Source organism: Lontra canadensis, unplaced genomic scaffold (assembly GCF_010015895.1).
Source record: "Lontra canadensis isolate GAN:19392208 unplaced genomic scaffold, GSC_riverotter_1.0 scaffold89, whole genome shotgun sequence".
NCBI classification, from domain to species: Eukaryota; Metazoa; Chordata; class Mammalia; order Carnivora; family Mustelidae; genus Lontra; species Lontra canadensis.
In genome coordinates, this window is record NW_022631083.1 from 2,413,281 (window position 1) to 2,440,919 (window position 27,639).

General features: G+C 40.4%; 1 protein-coding gene across 1 annotated transcript; it reads right to left on the reverse strand.

Annotated features, from left to right (window-relative positions):
* Nucleotides 1-8,182: 8,182 nt before the first annotated feature.
* MPHOSPH10 (M-phase phosphoprotein 10) lies at nucleotides 8,183-27,606 on the reverse strand. The gene is made up of 11 exons (XM_032835962.1): nucleotides 27,518-27,606; nucleotides 24,871-25,546; nucleotides 24,182-24,336; nucleotides 23,234-23,405; nucleotides 21,225-21,366; nucleotides 19,708-19,775; nucleotides 17,725-17,862; nucleotides 15,459-15,569; nucleotides 10,127-10,234; nucleotides 8,820-9,050; nucleotides 8,183-8,425 (listed from the first exon to the last, which is right to left on the reverse strand). Exons 1-11 carry the CDS (start codon nucleotides 27,604-27,606, stop codon nucleotides 8,276-8,278), a joined length of 2,040 nt encoding a protein of 679 aa, XP_032691853.1. The 3' UTR covers nucleotides 8,183-8,275.
* Nucleotides 27,607-27,639: the final 33 nt, after the last annotated feature.

Below are 27,639 nucleotides of genomic sequence, written 5' to 3' on the forward strand. Positions count from 1 at the left end.
GCTCGCCACAGGCTCGGCAAGTAGAGGCCCGAGTGATCGATCCTCCTCTCTTCCACATTAATGGCTTTCCCCTATCCAGAGTAGCAGATGCTGGCAGAGCCGTCCGGGGCGACCCCGTGCACCTCCTCCAGCACAGCTGGAGACCCCTCCCTGCACGTGCACTCGGAGGGAACCCCTGTCCCGAGTCTGTGGGAAAGTGGCCTAGGGGGACGGGTGGGGGGCGCGCTCAGTGTCAGGGCGAAGCGGCCTCCTGTGAGCAGATGCACGCGTAGGCTCCACTGACCCCGCGCCCGCGAGTCCACGTGGAAGGCTCAGCGGTGCGCTCGACTTTCCCTAAGATGTGCTGCTCGCCGCCTTGCTGCAGTAGATGTGAATAACCTCAAGAGCAAAGAACAATAAGATGCAGCCAAGTAGTTAGGGAGTAGGGAGTGTGGGGTATTGATTATTTCTGTTTTTCATATGGTTTAATTGTGAAGTTATATAGTTTAGTGTATAATAATGGCTGCTTAACAACGGGCATTTTTAACTGAAACAGAAGGTGTATCATTCAGCTCTTGAGCACTGATACCAGCTGGTTCCAGCATCCCCATGAATGATTCTGAATGTTAGCTTCCTGAGGGCAGGGGCTACGTGTTGCCCTTTGCCAGTGCTTACAACAGTGGCAGGCACGGTGTAATTACGATCAGGATGCCAGCGTGGCCAGGTGCTTCTTCTGGGTCCCAGGCTTCTGGTTGTATCCTCACATGGTGGAAGTGGCTAGGGAGCCCTCTAATGTCAGCTTTCTGAGAGCACTAATCGCATTCACAAAGGCCCCTCTCATGATCTAATCACCTGCTAAAGGCCCCACCTCCTAGTACCATTACATTGAGGGTTAGCATTTCAACATGAATTTGGGCAGGAGGGGTGGGGCATATGCAAACGTTCAAACCATGGCAACATGTAAGTTTGAAATGCCAATCAGACATTGTTGTGGATGAAGACACTTGAATTTATTAATTAAATCAGGTCAGGAAATAAAAATTCAGGAATCATCAGGCTTTATATGGTATCAATATATGACACCACAGAGTGAATACCAATAGAGAATTAAAAGGTCAGGAAGACTGAATGGCACAATAAAAAGAAGGGAGATGAGAGTGAGCCAGTAGAGGAGTCTGAGAAGTTACCAGTGAGGAAAAAGGCGAACAGCTGGCATCCAGAAAACCAGGTGAATGATGTGTGGTAAGGATGGGGCGGGGTGGTTTTCAGATGCAACTCAAACAGAAGATGAGTATTGAGGACAACCATTAGATCTAGCAATGTGGAGGGCATTTGGTAACTTTGACAAAAGCTATTATTGTGAAACAGTGGGATGATTAAATAGGATTCAAGAAAGATGGGGAGACAGGAATTGGAGACAATACAGGGACCAATTCAAAACCCAAGTTGGTATGAAGATTATTTTAAGCTGAAGGCATTTGGGATTCAACAGATACAGAAAGAAGCCTTCTGGAGCTTCCCTTATATGACTAAAATAAACTTCTAGGAAATAACACTGCCATAAGTTCCCTCTTTGGGGAGTGAGTGGGGACTGGGATTTTATTACCAGGAAGGAGACCTAGAGAATATCTACTATAAATTCTCTCTCCAGGGAAATCTTAAGGCCACAAAAATGCATGAACACCTGCATGAACAACCATTATCACAAACTTTCTTATCTCCCATTTGTTCTTCTAGAAACCCATGTGCTCTTCCCCAAAGACCTTTTCTACCCCTTTCCTTTCCTACTAACTTTAACCATCTATCAAGCTACTTCTTTTTTTTTTTTAAAGATTTTATTTATTTATTTGACAGATAGAGATCACAAGCAGGCAGAGAGGCAGGCAGAGAAGAGAGAGGAGGAAGCAGGCTCCTTGCTGAGCAGAGAGCCGGATGCGGGGCTTGATCCCAGGACCCTGAGATCATGACCTGAGCCGAAGGCAGCGGCTTAACCCACTGAGCCACCCAGGCACCCCACGCTACTTCTTTTGTAAGCTCCCATAAGTAAATGAATAATTTTTCCTGTTTTCCTGTTCATCTTCTTTTGTCAGTTTAATTCACAGGCCCCTAGGCACTAAATCTAAGAGGGTTGAGGAAAAGTTCTTCCTGACAACAAAGTGTAGACTTAAACAGGTTTTGTAGTGAAGGAAAGCAGAGAGGTATAGCAGAGCTGAAAGAAGAGGCGGGGCTAAGAGTTTTGTTTATTTAAGATGGAAAAAATAACAATATGTTTATATGTTGATAGAAACATTCAGATAGGTGAAATCTGAAGCAGGAGAGAGAAAGACTTGCTGGAGTAATATTCTTAGGTAGGTGAGAGGAGGGGATATAGTTCACAAGGGAAGGGGTTGCCCAAGTAATGAAATAAGCATAGCACAAGAAAATCCCAAACTATTTATGGGAATGCAATAAATCCAGTCCACAACATAGTAAAAGTTGTAGGTTACTGAGGGAAATCTGACTATTGAATAAATGGCTCTTGAGGATAAGTTACCTATGTGGAAAAATGAAATCGGATCCCTACCTCACACCAAATAAATACAAAGATTAAGGATAACTAGATTAACAACTGTGAAAAACAAACTTCAAAACTTTTAGAATAATAGACATTCCTCGAGAGATAACGGGTTTGGTTCCAGATCACAATAAAGTGAGTATCACAATAATGCATATCAAATGAATTTTTGGTTTCTCAGTGCATATAAAAATTATGTTTATACTACACTGCAGTCCATTAAGTGTACAACAGCATTATGTCTAAAAAAAAAAAACCCTATGTATATGACTTAATTTAAAAATACCTATAGGGTGGTTGTGTTGTGGACATTGGGGAGGGTATGTGCTATGGTGAATGCTGTGAAATGTGTAAGCCTGATGATTCACAGACCTGTACCCCTGAGGCAAATAATACATTGTATGTTAATAAAAATAATTTTAAAAAAAAGTATTTTAGTTACTGTTTTAAAAAAAATAAAAATACTTTGTTAAAAAATACTATCATCTGAGCTTTCAGCAAATTGCTGATCACAGGTCACCATAAATACAATCATGAAATAATAATAAATACATCATGAAATAATAATAAGTACAATCATGAAAAAGTTTGAAGTATTGCAAAAAATTACCTAATGTGATCCAGAGGCAGCAAATGAGCAAATGCTATTGGAAAAATTGTGCCTGTAGACTTGCTCAACACAGGGTTGCCATAAATGCAGTATCTGTAAAAAAACACAGTATCTGCAAAAAACACAGTATCTGCAAAACACAATAAAGTGAAGTACAATAACATGAGATATGCCTGCATAGCATTCTATTATCTTGAAGGTATTATAGGCTTCCTTTAAATAAGAGAATAAGTGCTACCATAAAATAAGAGATTGACAAACTCAACTAGAGTTAAATTAAAAACTTTCTAGAATGGCTTTGTAGCTTATATTTTATTGGGCTAAAAATCTTGCATATCACAAGTATAAACAATGTAAAAATTACAAATAATATAAAAATTACAGAAACAAATGTTCATTATAATTTTAAATTATAAACAATTATAAAGTGTAAGAAAAATAATCTATTTGCAAACATTGGAGAATGATCAAAAGTAGGCAGAAACTGGAGGTTCAGTAGCAAAAATAGTAACAATGCATCATAGGATTTTAGCATACCTAGATGAATTACAGATGACAACAATAGCAAAAAGGATGAGATGGTAAATGTAAATATATCGCTACAAAGGTCTAACATCTGAAGTGGTAGAATATTAACTCTAAGCAGACTGTTTTAAGTTAAGGATGCATACTGTAATTCCTAAACAACTGAAAATCAATACAATGGAGAGCTAATAAATGGAGAGATATTCCTTGATATTCCTAGAATATCAACACATTTGATTTTAAAAGCAAAAGAGGAAGAGAGAATAATTAGGAAACACAAAGAGAAAATAAATAGCAAAATGGTAAAACCAAGTACAACGAAACCAATAATTACATTAAATATGCATGAACTAAAATCTTCAATTGAAAGACAGAACCAGGGGAACCTGGGTGTCGTTGGTTAAGCATCTGACTTCAGCTCAGGTAGTGATCCCAGGGTCCTGGAGTAGGCTTGCCTCAGGCTGCCTGCTCACCTGGGAATCTGCTTCTCCCTCTGTCCCTCCCGCTCCCCTGCTCATGCTGTCTCTCTCTCAAATAAATAAATAAAATATTTAAAAAAAAACAAATAAAAGACAGAACTTGTCAGATTAGACCTAAAAAGCAATTCCTAACTATGTGATATATCTAAGAGTCACAGGCAACTATAAAGTAAGAAAATGGAAAATAACATAATATTCAAACAAAAATCAAAAGAGCTGTAGTATTATACTGAAAATAGACTCCCAAGACAGGGAGTACTACCACAGAAAAAGAGGTCATTTTATAATCAAAAGGATCAATTTGTGAGAAAGACATGAAAATCATAAATGGGTATATACCTAATAGGTCTTCAAAATACATGAAGCAAAAACTGATACAATTATAAGAAGAGAAAAATCCACAATCATAATTAGAAAATTTATATACTTCTCTAATTGACAGACCTAAACAAACAAAAATCTGTAAGGATACATAATAACTGAACGAAAATACCAAAGCTTTGGACTAACTGAAATACAGAACACTATATTAAACAACTGATGGACACATATTTTTTCCTTTTCCTAGTGGTATAAGTTTACTAATTCTGAAAACTACTTGTATATTCTAGGCTTGAGTAAATGAATAAATATACTAAAGATAATAGGAGCAAGATTTCTCACTGTTGGAAAAGGCATTACAAATATGGAAAGAGTGAATACTAGAATTTAATCTGCAGGGGTATTGGATTAGAACTGTAGGTTTTAGTATGCACTCATGTATGGAATTTAACACACACACACACACACACACACACCACAACCACAATTTTCTGGGTCTGGTGAGTGGGGCTAGTGGCAACAGTAGCAATGAGCACATTTAGCACCCACATCTGTTTCAAAATACCATTCTCCAAGAGGAACCAGGGTTCTGTGGGAAAATGGCCAATTCCAGGGAAAAGACAGGATAAGCTTGGAACACTGGTTAGCCCCAGAGAATAAGGAAGTGCTCAGAGAATAATGGGAACATAACAGAACTCAGAAATTAGTTTGAAGGGCCTTCTACTGTACTGGCCTGGGACAACTAGAAAATCAAAATTCATAATAAAAGGATTAAAAAACTTTGAGTAATATAAAAATCAGTCAATACTGAAATAAAAAGAAGGGAAAACTTCCCTTACAGAATGCCAAATAATAGATATAGAAGAAATTAAGTTAGAAAATCATCAGTGGATGCCGAACTGGAACACGATATTCAGAGGTTCAAAGTATCTCCCTAACATTACTAAGTAAAAAGGACAAGCAGTAACTTTATAGTGGGGAAACCTGGTGGTCATCACCATAACATGAAATGTTTTCATCACCAGCTTCACAGAAACAAATGGATTATCCTGACCCTCTGTATTTTAGGTACTAAAGACACACCTCTGCTTTGGCTTTCCTGCCAAAAATGTATAACCTCAATCTATTCCTGGGAAAACAGACGAATCCAATTTTGTGAGACACTCTATATAAGTGGCCCTATACCACAAAAATGTTAGTCAAGACAAAGAAAGGCTCAGGAATTGGAAACTACACAGACATAACACCTAAATACAATGAGGAATCTTAGAATTACTTGATCCTGGACGAGGGGAAAAGAGCTAGAAAGGACATTACTGGGACTATTGACAAAATTCGAATATGGACTATGGACTAATAGCATCCTATTGATGTTAAATTTCCTGATTTTGGTAATTATACTGCAGCTCTATGTGAATATTCGTATTCTTAGGAAATAGAGACTGAAGTATTTAGGGGAAAGGGCCACAATGTCTCTAACTTCCTCTTAAAATGTTCAGAAAAAACAAGGTTCAGAAAGCAAATGGAGCTAAACTTCCTGGAATTTTTCTGTAAAAATTGTATATAAATTTTGATATTTATATTTTTTATATTTATGTATCTTTTATGTAAATTTTAAAATAAAAAAACTAGCTAAAAATGAGACAGAACACAAGAAAATGCTCCATCTCATTAGCAGAGAGATAAATTAATACCACATAGGTATATCATTTTATATCCAGCAGAAAGGCACAACATTTTTTAAATCTTGCCAATGCCAAGTCTGACAAGGATATGATTAACTGCAAGCTTGTACAACTACTTTGAAAAACAAGATGGCCGTAATCTTCTGTCTGCACTTTCTACCCAGCAATTCTACTCTGAAGGGCGTTAGAGGCTGGAGCCTAAGAGTGACAGTGTGTGGGAACAGGATGTTCAAAATGGCATTATTCCTAATAGTATAAAACAAAACAAGTATCTTCACAAGACAGGGTAAATAAAATTGTGATAGATGCATACGATACTATGTGGCAGTAAAAATGAGTAGCATTATGGAGGAATGAGGGAAATCAAGAGTGAAAAAGCAAGCCATAGGTGAGTGCCCAGTGTTCTATTTTCATAAAATTCAAGTACTAGTGAACAATGCACTAAGGTACACACGTGGCCAAGTATACATGAATGTAAAGGAAGGATGACACACCACTCAGAACCATGACTTCCTTCTTACCTCCTTACATAGTTAAGTCAAGCAGATGAAGAGCACCACTGTGTATTATTTTATGTTTTTAAAGATTTTATTTTTTTAAAGTAATCTCTACATCTAATGTGGGGCTCAAACTTAATAACCCTGAGATCAAGAGTCCCAAGTTCCACGCACTAAGCCAGCCAGATGGCCCTGTTTTGTGTTTTTAGATAAAGGGTGGTTTCTACAATGTTACATGGTGCTTCTAATTTGTGTATAAAAAGTATGCATGTATTCTACCAGAATGAACACTTCTGAAGTTTAAGAATTGTTTTGTTCAGTTATATCCCTGCTCCCTAGAATACTGCCTGGCACAGAGTATAGAAAAGAATATAATCTTTAGAATATATCAAATATTACATTAAAAAAGTGAATGAACAGATACGCCTCACCTAGAGGTAGCGGGGAGAAATGAAGATAAAAGGGATTCAAACTAGGCAGACATCAAACTGCCCTTGGACAGGTAAAGTGAATCATCACTTGAGGATCAAACATTCGGATCCTGATGAATGATTATGAAAGAAAGACTCGAGGGAAAGAGAACTAAGCTAGCAGTTGAATGGGGACTGGCAAACTGAACTAAAAAGCAAGCAGGAAGTCTTAGAGCCATAGAACACTCACACCAGCACTAACATGAAATGACACTTCCACTAAGGCTAGACAGAGACCCGGGGTTGCTCAAGCAGTTTAGAAGACAAAGGTGCAAGGTGAAGGGAAGTCTCCTGAATAAAACTTCCAGCAAATGACCATGTAGTATTGACTGGTGCTCCAGCTAGCCCCAGCCAGCCTGGTTCTACCTGATGTGGCCGGCTGCTGCATTAGGAAGCAGAAATACAGAAAGCACACGCCCACGACCTCTTCCTTCCTGCTGATGGTTGCCTGTAGATGAAAAATCAGAAGGGCTTTCCCTGCTGCTTAAGGAGGAGCTGCTCTCATTTTCCCTCTGAGGTTAAGGTTTAGGGCATTTCCACCAGCATAGCATGAGGTCCTATGAGACAAGAGGCAGCTCTCCACAGATGCAGAGGTGAGCACCGGGGAGTCATGAAGATTCACCACACTGCCGGTCGGCCTTCCTTGCTGTGTTCGCCTTCCATCTTGTCTAAGTCACACCTGCCCTCTATGCATCTGACCATACTCTAGAGCCTACACAAAGCCTTCGTTCAGGTGTTTTGTTCAGGTGCAGATCACCTGTTTTGTGAAAGGATGACAGGGCAGTGGGAGAAGAAAACCAGGACCCAAAGAGTGAGGACCCCTGCTGTAGACAGCTGCTTGTGACAGGGACAGCTGGCTCCCGGGCCCTGGTCAGCGTGCAGGTCAGCTCCTGCTTACTGGCCAGGGCCCGAGCTGGCCTTCACCTGCCCCAGCAAGAACACAGTATGGAAAGGGCTTTGGGGGTTACATTCAGCTTCACAGAAGAAGCAATTTGGGACTTTCCAATGACAGTTTGGAATTTGTCTTTTCAAAATAAGGAATTCTCAAATATCTGTCATGTATGCAAAGAAAAGTTCTCGAAAAATTTATTATAAAAGGGAACAATGACAGAATATAAACTTACATCTTAGTATTTATATTATACTCAAAATATGTTACAGCTTTAATTTATGAACAGAAATATCCTGTCTTTTCTTCTTTTTCTTTTCTGTTTTCTTTGCATCGCTGATTTGCATTTTTACTTGATCTTGTAATTTGGAAAAGAATGCTTGAGATGACTTTAAGGCTTTGTCTTTACCTTCATCCTGCAATTAAAAATAATAACACACTCATGCTATAAAATGTTCTTGTAAGTAAAAAAAGCCAAATGCTTACAACGGAGTATAAAAGTATAAAAATCCAGAAATTGAGAAGATATTATGAAAAATCACACCAGTCAGCACAGAGGTATTATAAGCTTTCTATGCCGATGCAATATTCCTATAATTAAAGGGAGGAGGGAGTGGAAGACCACCGCTGCCAGGCCCCAGGTGTCCTGGGGCCCAGAGTTTCAAGCTGTTACTCCAGCCAGGTGCCACCGGCCTTTCCCTGGCACGTGGGTGGCGTCAGCAGGCTCACAGTGGAGCAGATGTCACCACTGCTTGCCACCACCTTGCCCACAAGGGCCCCCTACAGCGGTTTTCTTTCCTGCATCCTTACCTTTAGTAGCGAAGCTTTGCCTGTTCTGGTCAGCTGTTTTAACTTCTCTGAAGCTACTGCCTTTGTGTATGTCCCTGCTGGGTCTGGGTTGTTCTTTTCAAGCAGTTTTCTCCGCTTTTCCTTCTCTTTTAGTTTCATATGCTTCTGATATTTCTTTTTCCTCCGTTCTCGTTTCTTGTCTGTAGCTGTTTTCTCAGCAGCCGTTTTTACATCTCCAGCTTTATTTTTTTCCTATTAAAGGTAACCACCAGCATACCAGTTAATCCAACTTATAAACACTACTCAGGAAATGGGAAGAGCAGCTATTTCAGAGAGTGTGGCCAATGGGCTGTACCTGCCAGGAGTTGAGCGCACAGCACCCATCTGCACCCCACAGAGCCTTGGGAGCTCAGCTCTTTAAGACCTGGAACGCATTCTTTGACAAAGCGGACTCCAGCAGCAGTTCAGCTCCCAAACTACATTGCAAAGGCAGCCTGGAGAGCCGGGTTATCCCACTGACAGTCCCAGAAGCAGGCGCCCTAAAGCACCTAAGACTCCAGATGGGCATCAGAGACAGCCTTAGCTGCTGAGGACAGCTACTGGCTGGCAGGAGGGGCTCCCAGAAATGGAAGGGAAATATCTATTCAGGGAGGATCAATGTCCTCTCTATTCTCCTCAGCTGCCAGCCTATCCTGCTAGAGCTGTTACCTACAGAGGTGGCAGAGGTCCTGAAGGGGTGGGTGTGGGTGCAGCAAAGCAAGTGTGGAGGGACAAAGAGCCATGCTGCCACACCAGCCAGGAAGATGAGACCTGGCAGGAACCATCTTCCTGTGTAATGCATGAGCATCAATGTTCATGAGCCAGGGACCGTCTACATTTGGTTACCTCCAACTTCTAATAATCCAAATGTTCTACTCTAGACACCTATTCCATTACTGATAAGCATTAAATGGATACAATAATGGGGAAAATGTTGGCATTAAAGGACTGCTAGTTTATGAGCAACATAAACCATTTATGTTAACCCAACACCACTGCTAGTATTCAAATTGGACTATAACAAGATGGACATCAGATATTTACAAGACGCCTTTATAATAATTCTCATACCTGTACCTCATGATATCTGATTATAGAAGACTGATGTTTGAATACTATGTAAAACTATTAGCTTGATTATAATTAAAAACTGCTGATACATTAGAATAAAAGCTACAAACTCCAGGATAATGACACTGAGTAAGGATCTAGCTATAAACAACTAATTTATTAAAAAAACAAAAACAAAAACAAACAAAAAACTAAATGTTTCCACACTGGTTTCCTACCTTGACTTCCTCCGGGGCCAGGAGAGCTGCATCACTCACACTCACTGGGGCTACCTCCTCCATGGTTATGGCCGGCAGATTTGACACAACTTTAATCTCTGGAACAGGCTAGAAAAGAGACAACGTATTTAAGAGGAAGTCATAAATAGTCCTAATATAAAATATTTGTATTGTGAACCTATTTATTTTTCTTAATATCCTTTAGAATTGACTTTACTATTATTTTTATGTAGTAGTTCATCATTTACAGACAACACCCAGTGCTCAACCCAACAAGTACCCTACTTAACAGCCATCATCCATTTAGCCCACCCCCCAGCCACCTCTCCTCCAGCAACCCTCAGTTTGTTCTCTATTGTTAAGGTGTGAACCTATTAATTTAAAGCATAATACATAAGATACTTTATAAAGGGGAGCCTGGGTGGTTCAGTTAAAAGTCTGCCTCAGTTTTGGTTCAGTCATGATCTCATGAGTTATGAGGTTAAGCGCCACATAGGGCTCTGTGCTCCACAGACAGTCTACTTGAAGATTCTCTCCCTCTGCCCCACTCACTCTCACATAACTCAATCAATCTTTAAAAAAAGCTTTCCCATGTTTTAAAAAAATAAAATATTTTATGGAGATTATTTAAAATGTGAGATGGTTGATAGCAAAGCTTACTGGAATGACAGCCGTGCTGGTGGGCAGCATGGGCTGCTTGAGGAATCTTTTGATAATCTGAGTACTCAAGGGTCTTCTCTGTCTCACTGCTGCACCAAGAACACTTATTTCTACACTTTTGGAGGACATTTCTACCACATTCAAACACCTATTCTTTTGCCTATTACACTAAACTATTACCATCTGCCATGGACGTGGACATTTTCCAACAATCCTAGCTAATGTTAAAGAATCTATTGATTTTTGTTAATATTATCCTGTCTTTAGTTATTAAAAAAAGACCAGCTGTAAGAAATATACAGAAAAGATACAAGGAAAAATGCTTATCAGAATAAGAGTCAAAATAAACTACTGGATAAACAAATTTTCTCATCTTTCAGCTACTGAAAACACAGCTTTATAAACAAATGTGAGATGATCAAGAACTGCTTTGGAAAACTAAAGCAGTATTGAAATAAATCAAATTTATTCATTATAAAAAGGAGAAATGTTATGCAATGTCATGAAATGTGATGGTAACAGAAGAGCCCTTTTTTTTTTTTTTTAAAGAAATGCCCAGGAAAGACAGAAATTAAAACAAGCTTCATACAGATTATGGTGATAGCAGGACACTAGTGATTATTTACCTAACGCACTAACGCACATCTCATTTACATCTAATTCTTGCGCATCTCTGAGGAGCACCAGGGGACAGAGACAGGGACTCTGTCTCTAGAGTGAAGTAAAAGATGGAAGCGTGCCCTGGAGAGAACACAGGACTGAGGAGAAAGGGGCTCTACTGCAGAGAATGTCACTGATTCCTTCGCACACCTTTTCCTTAATGCATTCCTGGCCATATGCCAATCAACTAGCAGATGTGTGCCCCAGGAAATTTCAGACAGAACAAAAATAAGTCATATACAAAACAGGATCGTGGATTCTAATTGAAAAAAATGTCAGTGTGAAAGAAATGTTTTCTTCCATTGGACCACTGTTCACTTATTTCTTAGGAACATTGTGTTCCAATCTACAATTTAAAGAGAAATACAAAGAAAATGAGAGACAAACCGGAAAATTTAAAAAAAAAAGAAAAAAAAAAAAGATGGTCAACAGGGTTTCTGGAGCTCATGAAATACGAAACTGATTAAGAGAAAAAGTTTGTATTAAGGGGAAGCTGTACCGAAAGGCCTACATTTCTGAAGAGGAATAAGAAAGGCTTTCAAATAGGGCATGTAGGCCCATATACTATTCCCACCTTCTTCAATTCCCAAGGTTCCAAGGAAGGTCTGAGTACTTCCCCATGGCAGGCTCCATGTTAGTGTGATGGACACAGCAGGGAAATAGCAGTGAACAATATACATTTGTGCCAGCTTGATAATGAGTAGAGAACGATCAGCAATCGACCAATGGTGATCATAGGTATGAGGGAAATGAGGGCACGGAGGAGGGAGATGGCATTCATCTGACACCCCAGAGATTGGAAGGAGCCAGTCATGGAAAAAAGCAGTGCAGCCTAACAGGCAGAGGAGAGCCCAGCAGGAAGGTGTGGAGAAGGGGGCACTTTGCCCACTGAAGGCACTGGAAGACGACGAGAGCGGCTGGGGGACAGAAAGCTGCAGAGACCAGACGAGTGAGAGGGAGCCAGACCACATAAGGCCTTGTAAGGCACAGGAAAGGATCATGCTCTTCACGTCAGTAACTTTTTCACAGTAGGACCTGTGGCCAAGAGGGGTTGAGAATTCCTCTTTTCTTCATCCCTTACACAGCCCACACTAGGTGCTTTGGTATCTAAAGATGGCTCCTGCCACCAAAACCCTAGTAGAAATTACACTTGATTAACAACAACAACAACAAACCAGGTGATAAATGCTGACTGTCTGAGAAGACAAGACACTCACACAGGACAAAACACTTAACCATCAAAGAATCAGAAGGATTTTGGAGATTACCTCTTCTTTATAGATGAGAGTGAAGCAATTTGCCTAATTCGCAAAGCTAGTTAAGGGAGAATCAAATTCAGGTTTCTGACTTCTAGACTAGTCCCTGAGATTCATGGTACCTCATTTCTAGAAAACACAAGGGACACAAAGGGGCAATAGGTGAACAAGTACCAAAAAGAAGGCAATGCATGCTTTATGGGTCCATAGACGACAGTGAGAAGGAAGTTCTAAAAGGTAGAGAAGCACTGAGCCAAGCGTGGTGGGAGTGAGACAGACTGGAAGATCACTGGAGGTCTGGGCCTGGTGTAGAGAACATGATGCAACAGCGAGAACATGGACGCCCAGTTAGATCCAACCCTTTCAATCTCCTAAGCCTCAGTTTCCTCATCTCCAAACAGAAAGAGTAATACCTGCCTTGGTATTCTGTGGATGAAGAATTAACGGACAGGGCCACTACCGTCATCAAGACGCCAACACTGGTCCATCTCTACTTTAGTCTTCCTCACAAAACCAGCTAGCAACTATCCATACACGAGATAACACTGGAAAAATCCTGCCTAGTTCAGAACCCAGAACCCAAGGGTGAGGCTGAAGCAACCCTCCGGGCCACAGGACTGTGAAGGACCAAACTTAGAAGGGCAGGAGATTACACTCTCATCATCTCATCCCTCTCCCAGCCCAGCACAGCGCCCCACTGAGAGAGACTTGGCCTTCGGTTTCTCCAGTGAGAAGAGAGCCCAAGGTGGCCTTCTAGCTCCCCAGCATTGCAGAACGCATCTGAGCAGGCCCAATCATGTCTGTGTCATGGGGATCACAGAGGGAGTCTGTGGGGCTTGACCACTGAGGATCAGACTGGGATGAAGAACAAGTGCAGGGCTTCTAGCAACCAGTGCCTGGACCTTGGCAGACCATGTTCCTCTTCACAGGAGTGCCCAAGTAGAGATCCCAGCCAGCAGCTTGCCCATCTGTAGAGCCAAGCAGGTGCCCCGCTCCGGCTCAAAGAGATTCTGCACCCCCATGACCATGGCAGGATTATTTACAACAGCCAAGTCATGGAAACAATACAAGTGTTCATCAACAGATGAATGAATAAAGATAATATGGTGCATATATAAATACACACACACACACACACACACACACACACACACACACACAATGGAATACCATTTAGCCATAGAAAGAAGGAAGTCCTGCCATTTATGACAACGCTGATATACCCTGAGGGCATTATACTAAGTGAGATATGTCAAACAGAGAAAGACAAATTACAATGTGATCTTGTTAGGCAGGAACTAGGCATGTGCAACAAGAAGATGGACCTTAGATGTCCGGCTGGAGAGCCCTGTGCAAGGACCACCACATTCTACCCATCTAGCAGCAGGTTTTGGCTTGTGACATCCCAGCAGAAAAAGAGTTAAGTTTGTTGTGCTTATTGCTCTTATGCAGAAAGCAGCCATTTGTCCTTATTTGAACTATGTCTCTAGAACAGAAATAATGTTGCAGTTGCCCACTCTTGCAAGCACTTAGACTACATCTTGGAAAGGACATGAGTACTTGGCTAATTATTATATAACCCAAGACTGTCACTCAAATATTGCTACCCTAGGACCCTCCCAAAAGAAAAAAAGTGATAGAAGCACATACCCCAGAGTTTCTGGGGCCTTTGTCTCTCTTGACTGGCCCGCTCTTCCCCTGGACTATATTTTAATAAAGCTCTGCCCTCCTTTAGAACAGCTGCATGACTAGAGTTAATACTATTGTATTGTATATTTCAAAGTTGCTAAGGAAGTAGACCTTAAAAGCTCTCATCATAAAAACGAAACTCTAACTATACAGGGTGATGGCTATTAACTAAACTTAACACAGTAGTCACTCCCCAATATACTCTTTTCCCCTATGCCATGCCTTTTGAAAATTCATGCAAGGCCACTTTGCTTTCACAAAAGACCTACATGAGTACCTGTTTTTGCTGACAGAAATCTGAGAATTATTTTCACTTTTATAAAAAAAAAAAAAAGGTGAAAGGAAAAATAGCATTCAGCATTCTGCTGTGAGTGGCTTTGCCCAGCTCCTTCCTCAGGAACTACACTTGGTTTCTCAGCATCAAGCCACCATGCCTTTAAACAGTGTCTGTGAGCATCTGTGCTTTATCTCGATTTATTTGGGCACCTATTACAAGATTGGTGCTCAAGTATCAGGAAAGCCTAGGACAGGTTATTTGGAATCTGAAAAGCCCAAAAAACTCTCCATTTAATTAATGGTAATTGCTTCTTTGCTTTACCACATTTAGGCTTGTGAAAGGTTTTATAGGAACATTTTGCTTTCTGATGATAGGAGAACCTATTTATCACATTACCGTTGTACATCTTAAACTTAAACAGTATTACATGTCAATTATATCTTAATAAAATAGGAGAAAAGGGGTTAATATACATAAAGGACTTAGTATGGCAAATAGCTGGTACTCAGAAAATATCAGGTACAGACATTACAGGTCTCAAGACCAACCGCAGGATGAAAACACAACTGAAAGCTGAACAACAAAAATGAGAAATGAAGAGACTTTAGGTCTAGAACGGCCCATGGGGAGATCACACTGGATCAGCAGAAGAAGCTAGAACTGCCTGAGACTAGAAATTCCTACAGGTTTGTATCCTAAAAAAAAAACAAAAAGCTAGCCTCACAGAAGCTCAAAGAGGAATTAAGATCACGTTTGCTCTGATTACACACAGAACTGTTAACACACTTACTGGTTTAGGGATGAAGTGAAAGTTTGAGAGGGCATCCAATTTTAAGAAGAGGGAATCCATCATCTTCTGAATTTCTTTGTGCTCTGGATTTTCTTCTTCTGCTGTTTTTTGCTTAGAAAATAAGTTCAATAACATCAGACTTAGCAGCTTAATAACACATCACAGGACAAAACACAAAGCTCAATAAGGATATGCCCCTCATCTCTTATCATCAAGGCTTCAGCTTCAAAGACACATTACAAAGCAGAATCAGAGTTATCAATACCACGCCAGAGCCAGCACCAGCCCAAGAAGCAATGTAGTGTGCACTTCAGAGCTGTAGCGACCCCTCCCCCTACAATTGACAACTTACAGTTTCATTCCCTTGGTATTTATTTCTGTCAAGAACTAAGCCACTCCCACTTGGATGGCTCTCATTAAAAGAAAGGGGAGCTGGGTAACAAGGGTTGGATGTTGAAGAATTGGACCCATTGTGCACTGTTGCTGGTGACGGACAATGTAAATGGTGTAGTCACAATGGAAATGAATGGGGCAGCTCCTCAGAAAGTGAAACAGAGAACTGCCATATGACCTGGCAATTCCATCCTTAGGTAAATATCCAGGAGAATTTAAGAAGAGGTTCTCAAATAAATACATCTGTTTAGAGCAGCACTATTCCCAACAGTCAAAAACAGAAACAACCCAATTGCTCACAATCCCCTTTTCCCTCTGCCCATGTTTATTTTAAAAGGCCAGGACTGCTTTTATTTGTTTTATTAAAGCATAACAGAACAAAACAAAACACACCCAAAACAGGGAAGCAACTGGCTCTTTGCCTCCATGACCCTGACGCCAGAGATGCATCAGGGTCTGCCTCCAACGTCTGTCATTAGAGCCCACCTTCAGCCACACTGAAGCACTCACCACTGCTTATTTTAACTTAACTCATTTTTTAATCCTGAACATGTTGTTTACCTCATCCCACACTAATGGCTGTGAAATCATACATATGCAACTATATACTATACATATACAACCAGAAGTTCATTCATGTGCTGTGTACCATCACCTTGCTTATTACCTCCTGGATGGACACTAAACCGGAAAATACTCATCATCCTCCCCGGATGAACTCTTAATGGAATGGGTGCAGAATTAGCCTAAATTAAGTCCATACTCAAAAACTTGTGAACTGGCTGCTGAATTCTGAGACATAAATAAAACCAATATTTACAGGCTGGTACAGCTGTCACATTACATATTTAATTTTTTTTATAGGTTTTTTTTTTTTTTATAAGATTATTTATTTATTTATTTGACAGGCAGAGATTACAAGTAGGCAGAGAGGCAGGCAGAGAGAGAGAGAGAGGAGGAAGCAGGCTCCCTGCTGAGCAGAGAGCCCGATGCGGGGCTCGATTCCAGGACCCTGGGATCATGACCTGAGCCGAAGGCAGAGGCTTTAACCCACTGAGCCACCCAGGCGCCCCTTACATATTTAATTTTTAACTCTCATGGTTACAAAATGCTTTTCTGTATTTACTGAATCCTCTCAAAGTAGCCAGGCAATGTTCAATAACATGTTCCTTCACCTACCACTTTGGGTTGCAAAGCAGCCAGGAATAATTAATTCAAATCTTTCCCGATCTTCAACTTAACAGTAGCATCAAGGGCACTGATTGCTATTGCCGCTAACGTGACATTATTTAATCAAATCTGGCAGGAATCTTAAATGGTTTTTGCAAATAAAAATGCCATCTCATCCGCAAGCACATATTGACCACATTCTCAAAAACCAAGTGTGAAGGAATAATTCAGTCACTATATTGGTAATACAGTATTATTGGAAATAGGACTTTGTCCTACTTAACCAGGTATATTTTAAAGAATCTAAGTGAAAACAAACAAGAATCAAAAAACAAATAACCCACCAGACCAAAAATCTGAATGAATTTCACAGATAATGTTCTATCAGCAACTTCTAAAGTACGAATGAGAACGGATTTTAAAATTGTAGGACTACTATAGTAATTGCTGTGGAACAGTCAGGTAACCAATAAACTGCAAACAAGCTCTCCTACACCCTCACATTCAGTGGCATAAGTATTATAACCCCTCTATTCCTAACATACTCTGTCTCACATTTAAATGAGGTGAACCAAGAGCTCCAGATTTATTTCATGAATTTCAGCCACCAGGGTAGAACAAGCGGAGTGGATTTTCTATTTCTCGCTCTCTCTCTTTTTTTTTTTTTTAAATAATGATGGCTTTGCCTTCTGGGCTTCCTTACCTCATTGAGTTTGATGTACTCTTGCTCATAAATTTCAGCAAGGCTCAATTTGCTCTTCTCATGGTCTAACGTTAAACGTTTTTTATATTCATATGCATCCTCTTTAGGTCTTTCTTTACGTACTACATCATCCCAGGCCTGCAATATGAAAGTTGGAAGGAACATAAATTAACAAAATCTATCATTTTATTCTAGGCTCACTTAGGACTCTGCCTCTGGAAAATTGGTGGTCAGTCCAGAGTAAGCAAATTATAGCAAAAAGTAATCAATTTCAACCTGCAAAATGTGTATTCAAGTCACAAAAAATAAGTATTATGAAAAGCAAAGAGGGCATTACTTAAGTTTCCTTTTTGTTTTAAATGCATCTTTCTCCTGGTTACCAACTTTAATTCCCCATTTCCCCATCATGGTTTGTTTAAAAGTTTCAAAGTTTGTCGTGTTGCATTTCAAATTTAAGGATAGTCCACATATAGTACCACCCTTCAAATCCTTCCTATTTCAAGTGAACATTATACACGTTTTAACGCCATCCCTTGTTGTACACGTCATATGCCTAGTCTTATTCTAAGTTTACAAAACAGACTCAATTCTTTTTTCTCATGTGATTGGTATTTATTAAACACCTGTGTAGCAGACTGTGTAAACGCCCTGCTTCACAAACCCTAACCCATCTCTGAGTTCACCTGTAGCTGCAGGGAGACCGTGTATGTACATGCTGACAGCTTCCCATCTCAAGGTGGCACTCAGCTTCTTATCCTGTGGGTTTTCTGGACTGCCAGGGCATCTTGCCTATTTGTGCTCAAGACAGCTCTGAGGTGTCTAGGACTTGACATCTCCGGAGGCAGCTCTTAACCAGTTAAGGACTGAGTTTAGTGGATAAATATTCCAGCAGATCCATCCCCAGAGGGGTAAATTCTGAGACAAAACCTACATAGATCCTCAGGGGTCCCCAGCAGGGTTCACTCCCAGTTGCCCACTATGACAGTTAATTTCATGTGTTAATTTGATTGGGTGAAGGGATGCCCAGACAGACAGATGGTAAAACACTGTATCTGAGTATGTCTGTGTGGATGTCTTTGGAAAAGAACAATACCTGAACTAGTATAATGAGTAAAGAATATGTCTTCACTAATTTGGGTGGACACCATCTAATCCACCAAGGGCCCAAGTAGAATAAAAAGTGGGAGGCAGAGTGAATCTGCTCTCTGCTTGAGCTGGGACATCCCTCTTCTGCCCCTGGACATCACTGCTTCTAGTTTTCACACCTTTGGACTCAGACTGGAACTTATACCACCAACTCCCCTGGGTCTCAGGTCCTGGGACGCAGCATTCCTGGTTTTCTGCTTGCAGACAACAAACCACAGGATTTCTCAACCTCCATCATCACATACATCCTTTCACTCCTCATTTGGGGTTACTGAAACACTCTTCAGTATTTGATTTTAATGTATCAATTCTGTTTTTCATTACCTTTCTATACTTTTTAAGTGGTTGCTCTACGGATCTAAGATCAATTCTTAAATAAAAACTCTGCTAGGTTTTTAATATTTGAAAAAAATAAACCCTTTATTTGTCCCAGCAGATATTGTGCTTAGATGGAAGGGTCCCAAGGATGACCAGATCAATTCAGAATCAGTCCCCATACCTGTCACCCTCCACCAGCTTCACCAGGCACCACCAGACAGGTAAACAAGGGGCAAGGAAGAGCGGCAGCGGCTCTGGCTGCCCCTTCTCTTCACACACATCTGCCCATCCTTCCAGAGCACTAGTGAAAGGCAGTATCTCACAAAACAAAAGCAATAACAAAAGATGAGGACAGCGTAGACTTAGTAGCACGTTTCAGGGTAGATTAAGGGTTTTAATGAAGAACTGATATAAACAAAATTTCTATGAAAACGAAGAAAAGTGACGGTCCCAAAGTCTCATATTATTTCTAAAAATCTCGGTGAATTTTAAATTAAGTTAAATTTCATTCTTACTGACCTGATCTCTTATCCTCTGCTTAATGATATCTTCCAGTTGAAGAGTGGTTTCCTCTGTGATCACAGGGGCTAAAGGAAATATAACACGACTCATTAGGTATAAACTAGACGTGGTCCTCAAATGGTGGTTACTGAACCAAGTAGCATCAACACCTGGGAACCTGATAGAAATGTGAATTTTTTGGCTCTGCCCCATACTTCTTGAGTCAGAAAGTTGGTGGGGGCACCCTATCTGTTTAAGTAACCCTTCTGATGCTCCTTCCAGTTTGAAAACCACAAACTAGAGAATATCTGGTAATAAGTACTAATACTTTTAGCCCATTCACCTGGGTACTCTCCCCATCTTTTTTATTCTTTCTAGAACTGAATAAAATGAAAATTCATTTTGATTTCATAGGTACAAGAAAGAATTTGATGAGATGACCAGGGTTTCTGGCTAGAGTACAAAATTTAATCAGAGGACAATGACAGTAAGCATTGTATACAGATCACTAGCAGAAATCATTATGGATTACACATCAGGTACCCTATAGACACTAATTAGCATATTAGTAACTCCTGGGTGAATTAAGAGTACCATGGCTATGTAAGAGAACGTCCTATTTCTTAGAAGATACATGTACTTAGGAGTGAAGTGTCACGATATTGGTAAGTTACTTTCAAGTAAATCAGTGGAAAAAAGTGGGCTCTTTGGGCTCCAGAGCCTGACAGACATTTTCACAGAGGTAAATGAAGAAAGCAGGGAGGGAGCTTGCTGACCGCATCAGCGCTTGCCAGACTCTGTATCCCAGGCACTGCTGTGCTGCATCCAGGAGGAGGCCAGTATGGCTAGGCTGTTGGCCCCTGCAGCCTGGAGCTGATGCGCAGAGGCCTCTGTGAGTCCCCCAGCCTGAGCCAGCCCCAACCACGTTCAGAGTCTTTTATATATTTTAAATATTTCTTCAACATTCCACATTTGATGATGTAGATCCTCTTTCTTCCCTGACTGTAAATGTTCTAATACAAATTTTTTAAATTGTAAAAAAACAAAAAACAAAAAACAAAACATGCGATCACACACACACACACACACACACACACACACGTGGATCACATATACGCAAGGCAGGGAAAGCAAATATAAAATGTTAACTGGTGAATCCCCCTGAATGGCACCCATATGTTTGCTGTACTATTTTTTCAACTTTTCCATATGTTTACAAGGTTTGGTTTTTTTTCTTAAGATTTTATTTATTTGACAGACACAGATCAAAAGTAGGCAGAGAGGCAGACAGGAAGAAAGAGGGGAAAGCAGGCTCCCCTCTGAGCGGAGAGCTCAATGTGGGGCTCGATCCCAGGACCCTGAGGCCATGACCTGAGCCAAAGGCAGAGGCATAACCCACTGAGCCACCCAGGTGCCCCTGTTTACTAGTTTTTAAAAGAAGAAGTTGGGGGAAAATAAATAAAACTGACTCTCTCTAAGAAACAGAGAAAAAGCATGAAAACACACACTCGAAGGGGCCCAGCGGGCTCACGTACCCATGCGGACCGCATGGTCAAAGTGCAGAGTCTCCTCTAGGAGGCTGTTCTCTGGGCGCTTCTGAGCCGTCACTTCCCCTTGAAGCTGCCAAGGTTTTTTTTCCAACAATTCTTTTTCTAAAGATGCAATTTTTTCATTCATCTAAGAAAGAGACAAAAAGTTATTACATATCCAGGAAACAAAATCAGGCATATAACTAAATAGAAGCAACTAACATCATTACAAACACAAAAACAAGAAATGCGTTATTTCTCAACACATTTGTTTTGTTCTCGCCACCGTTTTATTACTAACCAACAGTGACTCCCAATTCCTGACACCTGAGATGTGGCAGAGGCTGCAGATGACCTTTCCCTCCCTGATTTGAAATAGCCATTTTATAATATACCAAATTCCCCTAGAAGAATTTGGGTAGATTTCTGGGCTCTATTCTAGTCCGGTGATCTATCTATTCAGAAGCCACTATCAACTTTAATTATTATAGCATTCAAACGTTAATTTCTTTATTAGAACATTAGTAACTTAAGGAGCCTCTTTTGACCCCACACTCCAAAATTCAAATTATTGCTAACTACTAAAAGATATCTCTAATGACTTTATAGTATACAGAATGCCAGCCTTCTCAGCCGCTTTACTGAATTCTCATGTTTTTCTGAATAGCTTTCAATTCATCTGCTTAGGTTTTTCCAGTATCCTTTGCAAATATTAATGCTCTTATCTTTCTCTTTTGTGGTTGCACTGACACTTCTACAAGAATGTTAAATAACAGTGGTAACAGTAATTGTGGACATTTTCTTATTCTTCGTTTTAAAGGGATATTTCGAGAATTTCACCACTAAGCAGGACAGCACCTTTTGGCTAGATGTGTTTCTATTTCACTACAAGTGAAAATTAGGAATGGATACTGAATTTCATCAAATGCCTTTCTGACATCAGAAAAAAACCATGTGGTTTTCTCCTTATTCTGTTACAACCAAGAATTACAATAGATTTTCTAATCCTGAATCAAGAAAATGAGGCCCATCTGGTTATGGTGTTGTTAGTCTTTCACTGTGTTATTTTGGATATTTAAATGAAACCATGTGTGAGTGTTTTAATGTCAGGTTTGGCTATCATGCTGTAATAGCTTCACAAGAAAAAGAAGTTTGGAAGTTCTCTCTTTATATGTGGGAACTGATTAAACAAAATTCAGTGGTATCTCTTGAAAGCTTGATACAATTCTCTAGTAACACTAAACCTGCTTTTTTCTTTTTTTTGAAAAGACACAGAGAGGTTGGGAAACTAACTCAATGCAATTTCATATTTTCTTTCCCAATGCTTCCCCACCGCCTCCCTTAAATCTCCTCTCTCTTCTGGAAACAATCCACAATCATGCATTTAACTCAGATTCTCTTTTTCTAATAATTATTTTGATATCATTGATATATTTTATATTTTATTATTTGCCTATTCTCATTTCTAATTGTGTGATGTCATTTTAATGTGGTTAAACGGTAAAGACAAATAATTGGAGCCAGGCTATATCTATTATTTGCAAATGACACTTGATTTGTCTGAAATCCTATCACAAGGAAATAACTTTTATCAACTTTGGAAGATGTGTTTGAGATGGCATTAATTAACATTCCGACTACGTGAGCCAGCTACAGAGTATCTGAAAGAAGCAGTATCCTCATGAGCAGCTGAAACAGCTACAAGGAGAAGTTCACAGGACAGCTAATTAAAAAGAACATGCCATTAGGTATAAAGAAACCAGGGACAGAGGAAAAAACAGGTTTTTAAACAAATCGAAGGCCACAGGTTGGGGAATGCAGCACTGATTTTTGCAAATTAGCTACCTATCACCTGGGCATCTCTATACAGGGTCTGGTAGGAAGTAGCAGCAAGATTTTTGTTTTGTTTTTTAAAGGATAATTAAGTATTCCACCAAGAACTACAGAGTACATTAGTTATGAGTGCCACAGTCCTGGTAAACATAAAAAAAATTCCTTAAGTTCTCAATTCTTACCTTTTCCTGTCTTTTTTCAAAAGAGGATTTAACTTCATCAGAATCTTTCTGTACATTTAAGATACTTGTATTCTCACTTTCCTCATCATCTGGCAAAGCAAAAGTCACTCTTTTCGAGGTTTCTTTATGTTGCTTACTGTCTTCACTTTCTTCAAGTTCATTATCTTCATCACTATAGTATACCAAAACATTTATGAAAGGATAACACACTATTTTTCATTAGGAAAACAAAACCAATTCTCTAGTAATTATAGATATGTTGTATACCTAACACAGTCAGAATTCCAAAGTCATTCAGTTATTAAGGAACAGAGATATTATTTAGGTGAAACAGAACAAAAGCGTGCAATATATAAAAAATAAATTATTCCTCAATCTGTAAGACAAATGTATCTCACAATAATGACAGTAAGGTATTTTTAGTTTCATTGTCACTGCCAGTGATATTTATCTTCATTAGATGATCTCTAAAGCCCCTTTAAACTCAGACACTTTCGGGGCACCTGGGTGGCTCAGTGGGTTAAGCATCTGCCTTCGGCTCAGGTCATGATCTCAGGACCGTGGGATCGAGCCCCACGTCGGGCTCTCTGATCAGTGGGGAGCCTGTTTCTCCCTCTCTGCCTACTTGTGATTTCTCTCTCTGTCAAAGAAATAAAATAAAATCTTAAAAAAATAAAAAAACCTCAGACACTTTCTTCTGGCTACCTTGAGACTATCTGATCTTAAAGAATATAACTTCTTAGGACAAACATTTTTTTTTTTTTTTAAAGATTTTATTTATTTATTAGACAGAGATCACAGGTAGGCAGAGAAGCAGGCAGAGACCCTGAACTGAAGACAGAGGCTTTAACCCACTGAGCCACCCAGGCGCCCCACATATTTAACTATGAGTCCACACACACAACTGGAATGTTCTAGCTTACAGTGTAAAGGATTCAAAATACTCACGTTTCAGAAATGTTCTCCTCTCCTTCTTCGTCAGCAATTTCTTCCTCCTCTTCATCTGAACCCAGTTCATCGTCATGAGCACTTGCTAGGTCTTCATCACTTTCAACTGGATCAAAGAAGTCTTTGTATTTCAGGTTTCTGGAACTTTTACCTGACTAAAGTAAAAAGATTTTTCAAACTTTCAATTAAGAACAGAAGAACACATTAAATCATGCACGTATGTGGATGCATATTACATACGGGGAACTGGTGACAGACAACATCACCACACAGATGTAAGGGCTACTAGACCATAACAAACTGGAAGGAAGCATAGGTTCACTTGTACTGATAAGACAGAGTACAACATCCTAACTCTAAAGCTTCTAACTATAATCATTTCTAAAACATCCCTGTCTAAAGTATACAAATGCCTTCCTCTCCCTATTATTTTTTGTGTTTGATGGAATATGTTTGAGGGGAATTCTGAATACCTCTAACATGTGTGACTATGCTTCTTAGGTTCAAAACAAGCATTCTGTGATAAGGAAATGATGGCTTTGGTTTAATTTTTCTAGCTCATTGTTTTCAACTGATCTAAATATTTCATTAATGCTCTGGTGAGTTTTGAGGTATTTTAAACCACTCTTCAAGAAATAGAACAAAATCTAATTTAAGGAGGTAGAAAGTCTCTTCTCCCAAAACTTTACCTGAGGTTTCTGACTTCCAAGCAGTTCTCCCTCATCTTCATCAGAATCAACATCTTCAAAAAAATTAATGTCTTCCTCTTCCTCGTCATCTTTTGGCCCCTCTTCCTTTTCCATGTTTTCTAAAAAGGTCTCCATTTCAGATAGTTTGAAAAATGTATCATCTACTATGGACTTCTCTCTTGGTTTCCTAGACACTTTGTCTTGCACCTTGCTCTGCTGCTCCAATTTGCTGATATCAAAATCAAGATCAGAATCCTCATCACTGAAAACTGGACTCTTCCTGAGATCACCTTTGCTCAAGTTTTTAGCTCTCTCATCCACTTTAAGATCATCACCGCTCAGGTCAGCCAACTCCTCCTCCTCCAGATCTTGTTTGAGGACCTCCTGATCATCAGACTCCACCGCTGAGCCATCCTCTTCACACTCCTGCTCTTCATTCTCTGGAAGAAGACTGAGGTCTTCGTCTTTAATGGTTTTACTAACTGCACTGTGGAAGTACTGTAAAATTGGTTCATTTTGCAATTCTAGTTGTTGCCAAATCTGCTCATCATCAAAATTGTCTATCACCAGTTTTTTTAATGGACTTCCATGGATCCTGTCATTCTCTAATATTTTATTAAAATCATAAAGTACTTTTGTTAACGAAGTGAAGTTTGATGCCAATTCATCTTGAATCCTATTAAGGGAGCACGGGGAGGAAGTTTAAAGAGATTTATAACTATAGGCAATAATTTCACAGCACTATGAGTTAAAAGGAGAAAAAAGCCTAACTTCTGTGTAAAATCAAACTTGAATGAAATATCAATTTTAAGTATAGATTCTGCTCCCGAAGAGTGTATTAGCTTGCTGAGGAGCCATATTAATATACGACTAAGTCTGTGATCTACTATATGCAGGGAAACTATTACACACCTCTTTGCCTAAAGATATATGGTGAATCTTAGCCTTAAATGCCAACTCCGCTATATTACATGCCACTCCATTCAGTCAGCCAATGGTTAACACTTGCTTTGGCTCAAGAGTGCTCAGCGAATACCTCTGAAGATCTGACATCTGAAATGAGACCTGTATACGAGGAGACATTCTTACAAAGACCTGGAAACATATATTCCAAGCAGAAAAAAACAGCGAGAGCAAATTTTGTAAGATGGAAATGAACTTGGTTCATTTGAGGAAAAGAAATGAAAGCATGGCTGGAGTGCGGTGAAGAAGGCAGAAGGCCAAGGAGGTAGATGGGAACTTTAACATGCAGGCTCTGAGGTAAGACTTTGCTATTTTAAGTGTAAAGAGAAGCCATCAGAAGATTTGTTTTAAAGATTTTATTTATTTATTTGACAGACGGAGATTACAAGCAGGCAGAGAGGCAGGCAGGGGGCGGGGGGGGCGGCTCCCTGCTGAGCAGAGAGTCCCATGTGGGGCTCCATCCCAGGACCCTGGGGTCATGACCCGAGCCGAAGGCAGAGGCTTCCAGGAGCCCCACCATCAAAAGATTTTAAGCAAAGGATGGGGCGCCTGGGTGGCTCAGTGGGTTAAAGCTTCTGCCTTCGGCTCAGGTCATGATCCCAGGGTCCTGGGATGGAGCCCCGCATCCGCATCCGGCTCTCTGCTCAGCAGGGAGCCTGCTTCCTCCTTTCTCTCTGCCTGCCTCTCTGCCTACTTGAGATCTCTGTCTGCCAAATAAATAAATAAAGTCTTAAAAAAAAAAGATTTTAAGCAAAGGAGCAAAATGATGTAATTTACACTTTGGAAAGATGACCAACAGAGGAAAAGGAATGAAAGTACAGTGATTAGGATGACACAGTCATCCAGGGAAAGGATGACAACCGTACAGGGGTTAGAACAGCAGAAACTGTGACAAGCAGTCAAATTCAGAATACAGACTGAAGACAGAACCGACAGTATTTGCTGATGAATTAGAAGCAGACATGAGGAAAAGGGCGCTATCAAGGAAGAAGCTTAGTTACATGTCTGAATGACTGAAAAAAACCAGAGGAGCCGTTTACTGAGATAGGGAAGGCAGGTGCATGTGGAAAGGATTTCAGGGAGGGCAGAATATAAGACAGTAGACAGAAACAGGTCATTTTGGACATAAGAAATTTGAGATGCTGAGAACGTATAACGGCTGGAGCTGCTGTGCGCCTGAAGCTCAAGGGAAAAGTCGGGTATCTGAGAGCCACACTTTCCTAAGTCGTACGTTAAGTCCTTCAACAAAATACGAAGAGCTTATGGTACGAAGTCCTACTTCTCAAGCAGCTCATCGTGGGACGGGGGTAGACAGACAACAAACATTACTTTCAATAAAGTATGATGAGTAAGTAAGCACTGGGTGGTTTCGGAGCCCGTTGGAGGAAAGAGCAACCAATCTAGTGGGCTCGCAACTGTGTGGGAGAGTAGGGGGACGCGTAAGACTCAGTGGAAGCCTCTGGGCGTTAATAACTGAGCTTGGTTTGGGTAGCACACGACTGGGAGAGCCGCACTGCACAGCCTGTGACCATTTAAAATTTCCTGACGGGCTAGCGGAGCGTAACGCGAAACCTGGCGGAAACAGATGCACGCTTCCCTTTAGCCCTCTGCTCCAGCATCTGCCGGCAGGCCGCGCCCACGCGAGACCTGGGCCGCACCCCGAGCCCGCGTTCCCTTCACTTACGTGAGAAAGCACTCTGGCTGGCCAGTGGCTTTATCCACCTCCTTCAGACACCGCTCCAGGGTCCGCCGACGCCAGACCGGCGGCGCCATCTCCTTCCGCAAACCGGGACACAGCGCCGCATG

Coding starts and splice junctions, on each gene's coding strand:
- MPHOSPH10 (XM_032835962.1), bottom strand. CDS start 27,606: ATGGCGCCGCCGGTCTGGCGTCGGCGGACCCTGGAGCGGTGTCTGAAG. Junction 17,863..19,707: donor AGCAGAGGATAAGAGATCAG/GTCAGTAAGAAT, acceptor TTCATATTGCAG/GCCTGGGATGATGTAGTACG. Junction 10,235..15,458: donor TTCACTTCATCCCTAAACCA/GTAAGTGTGTTA, acceptor TCTCTTTTCTAG/CCTGTTCCAGAGATTAAAGT.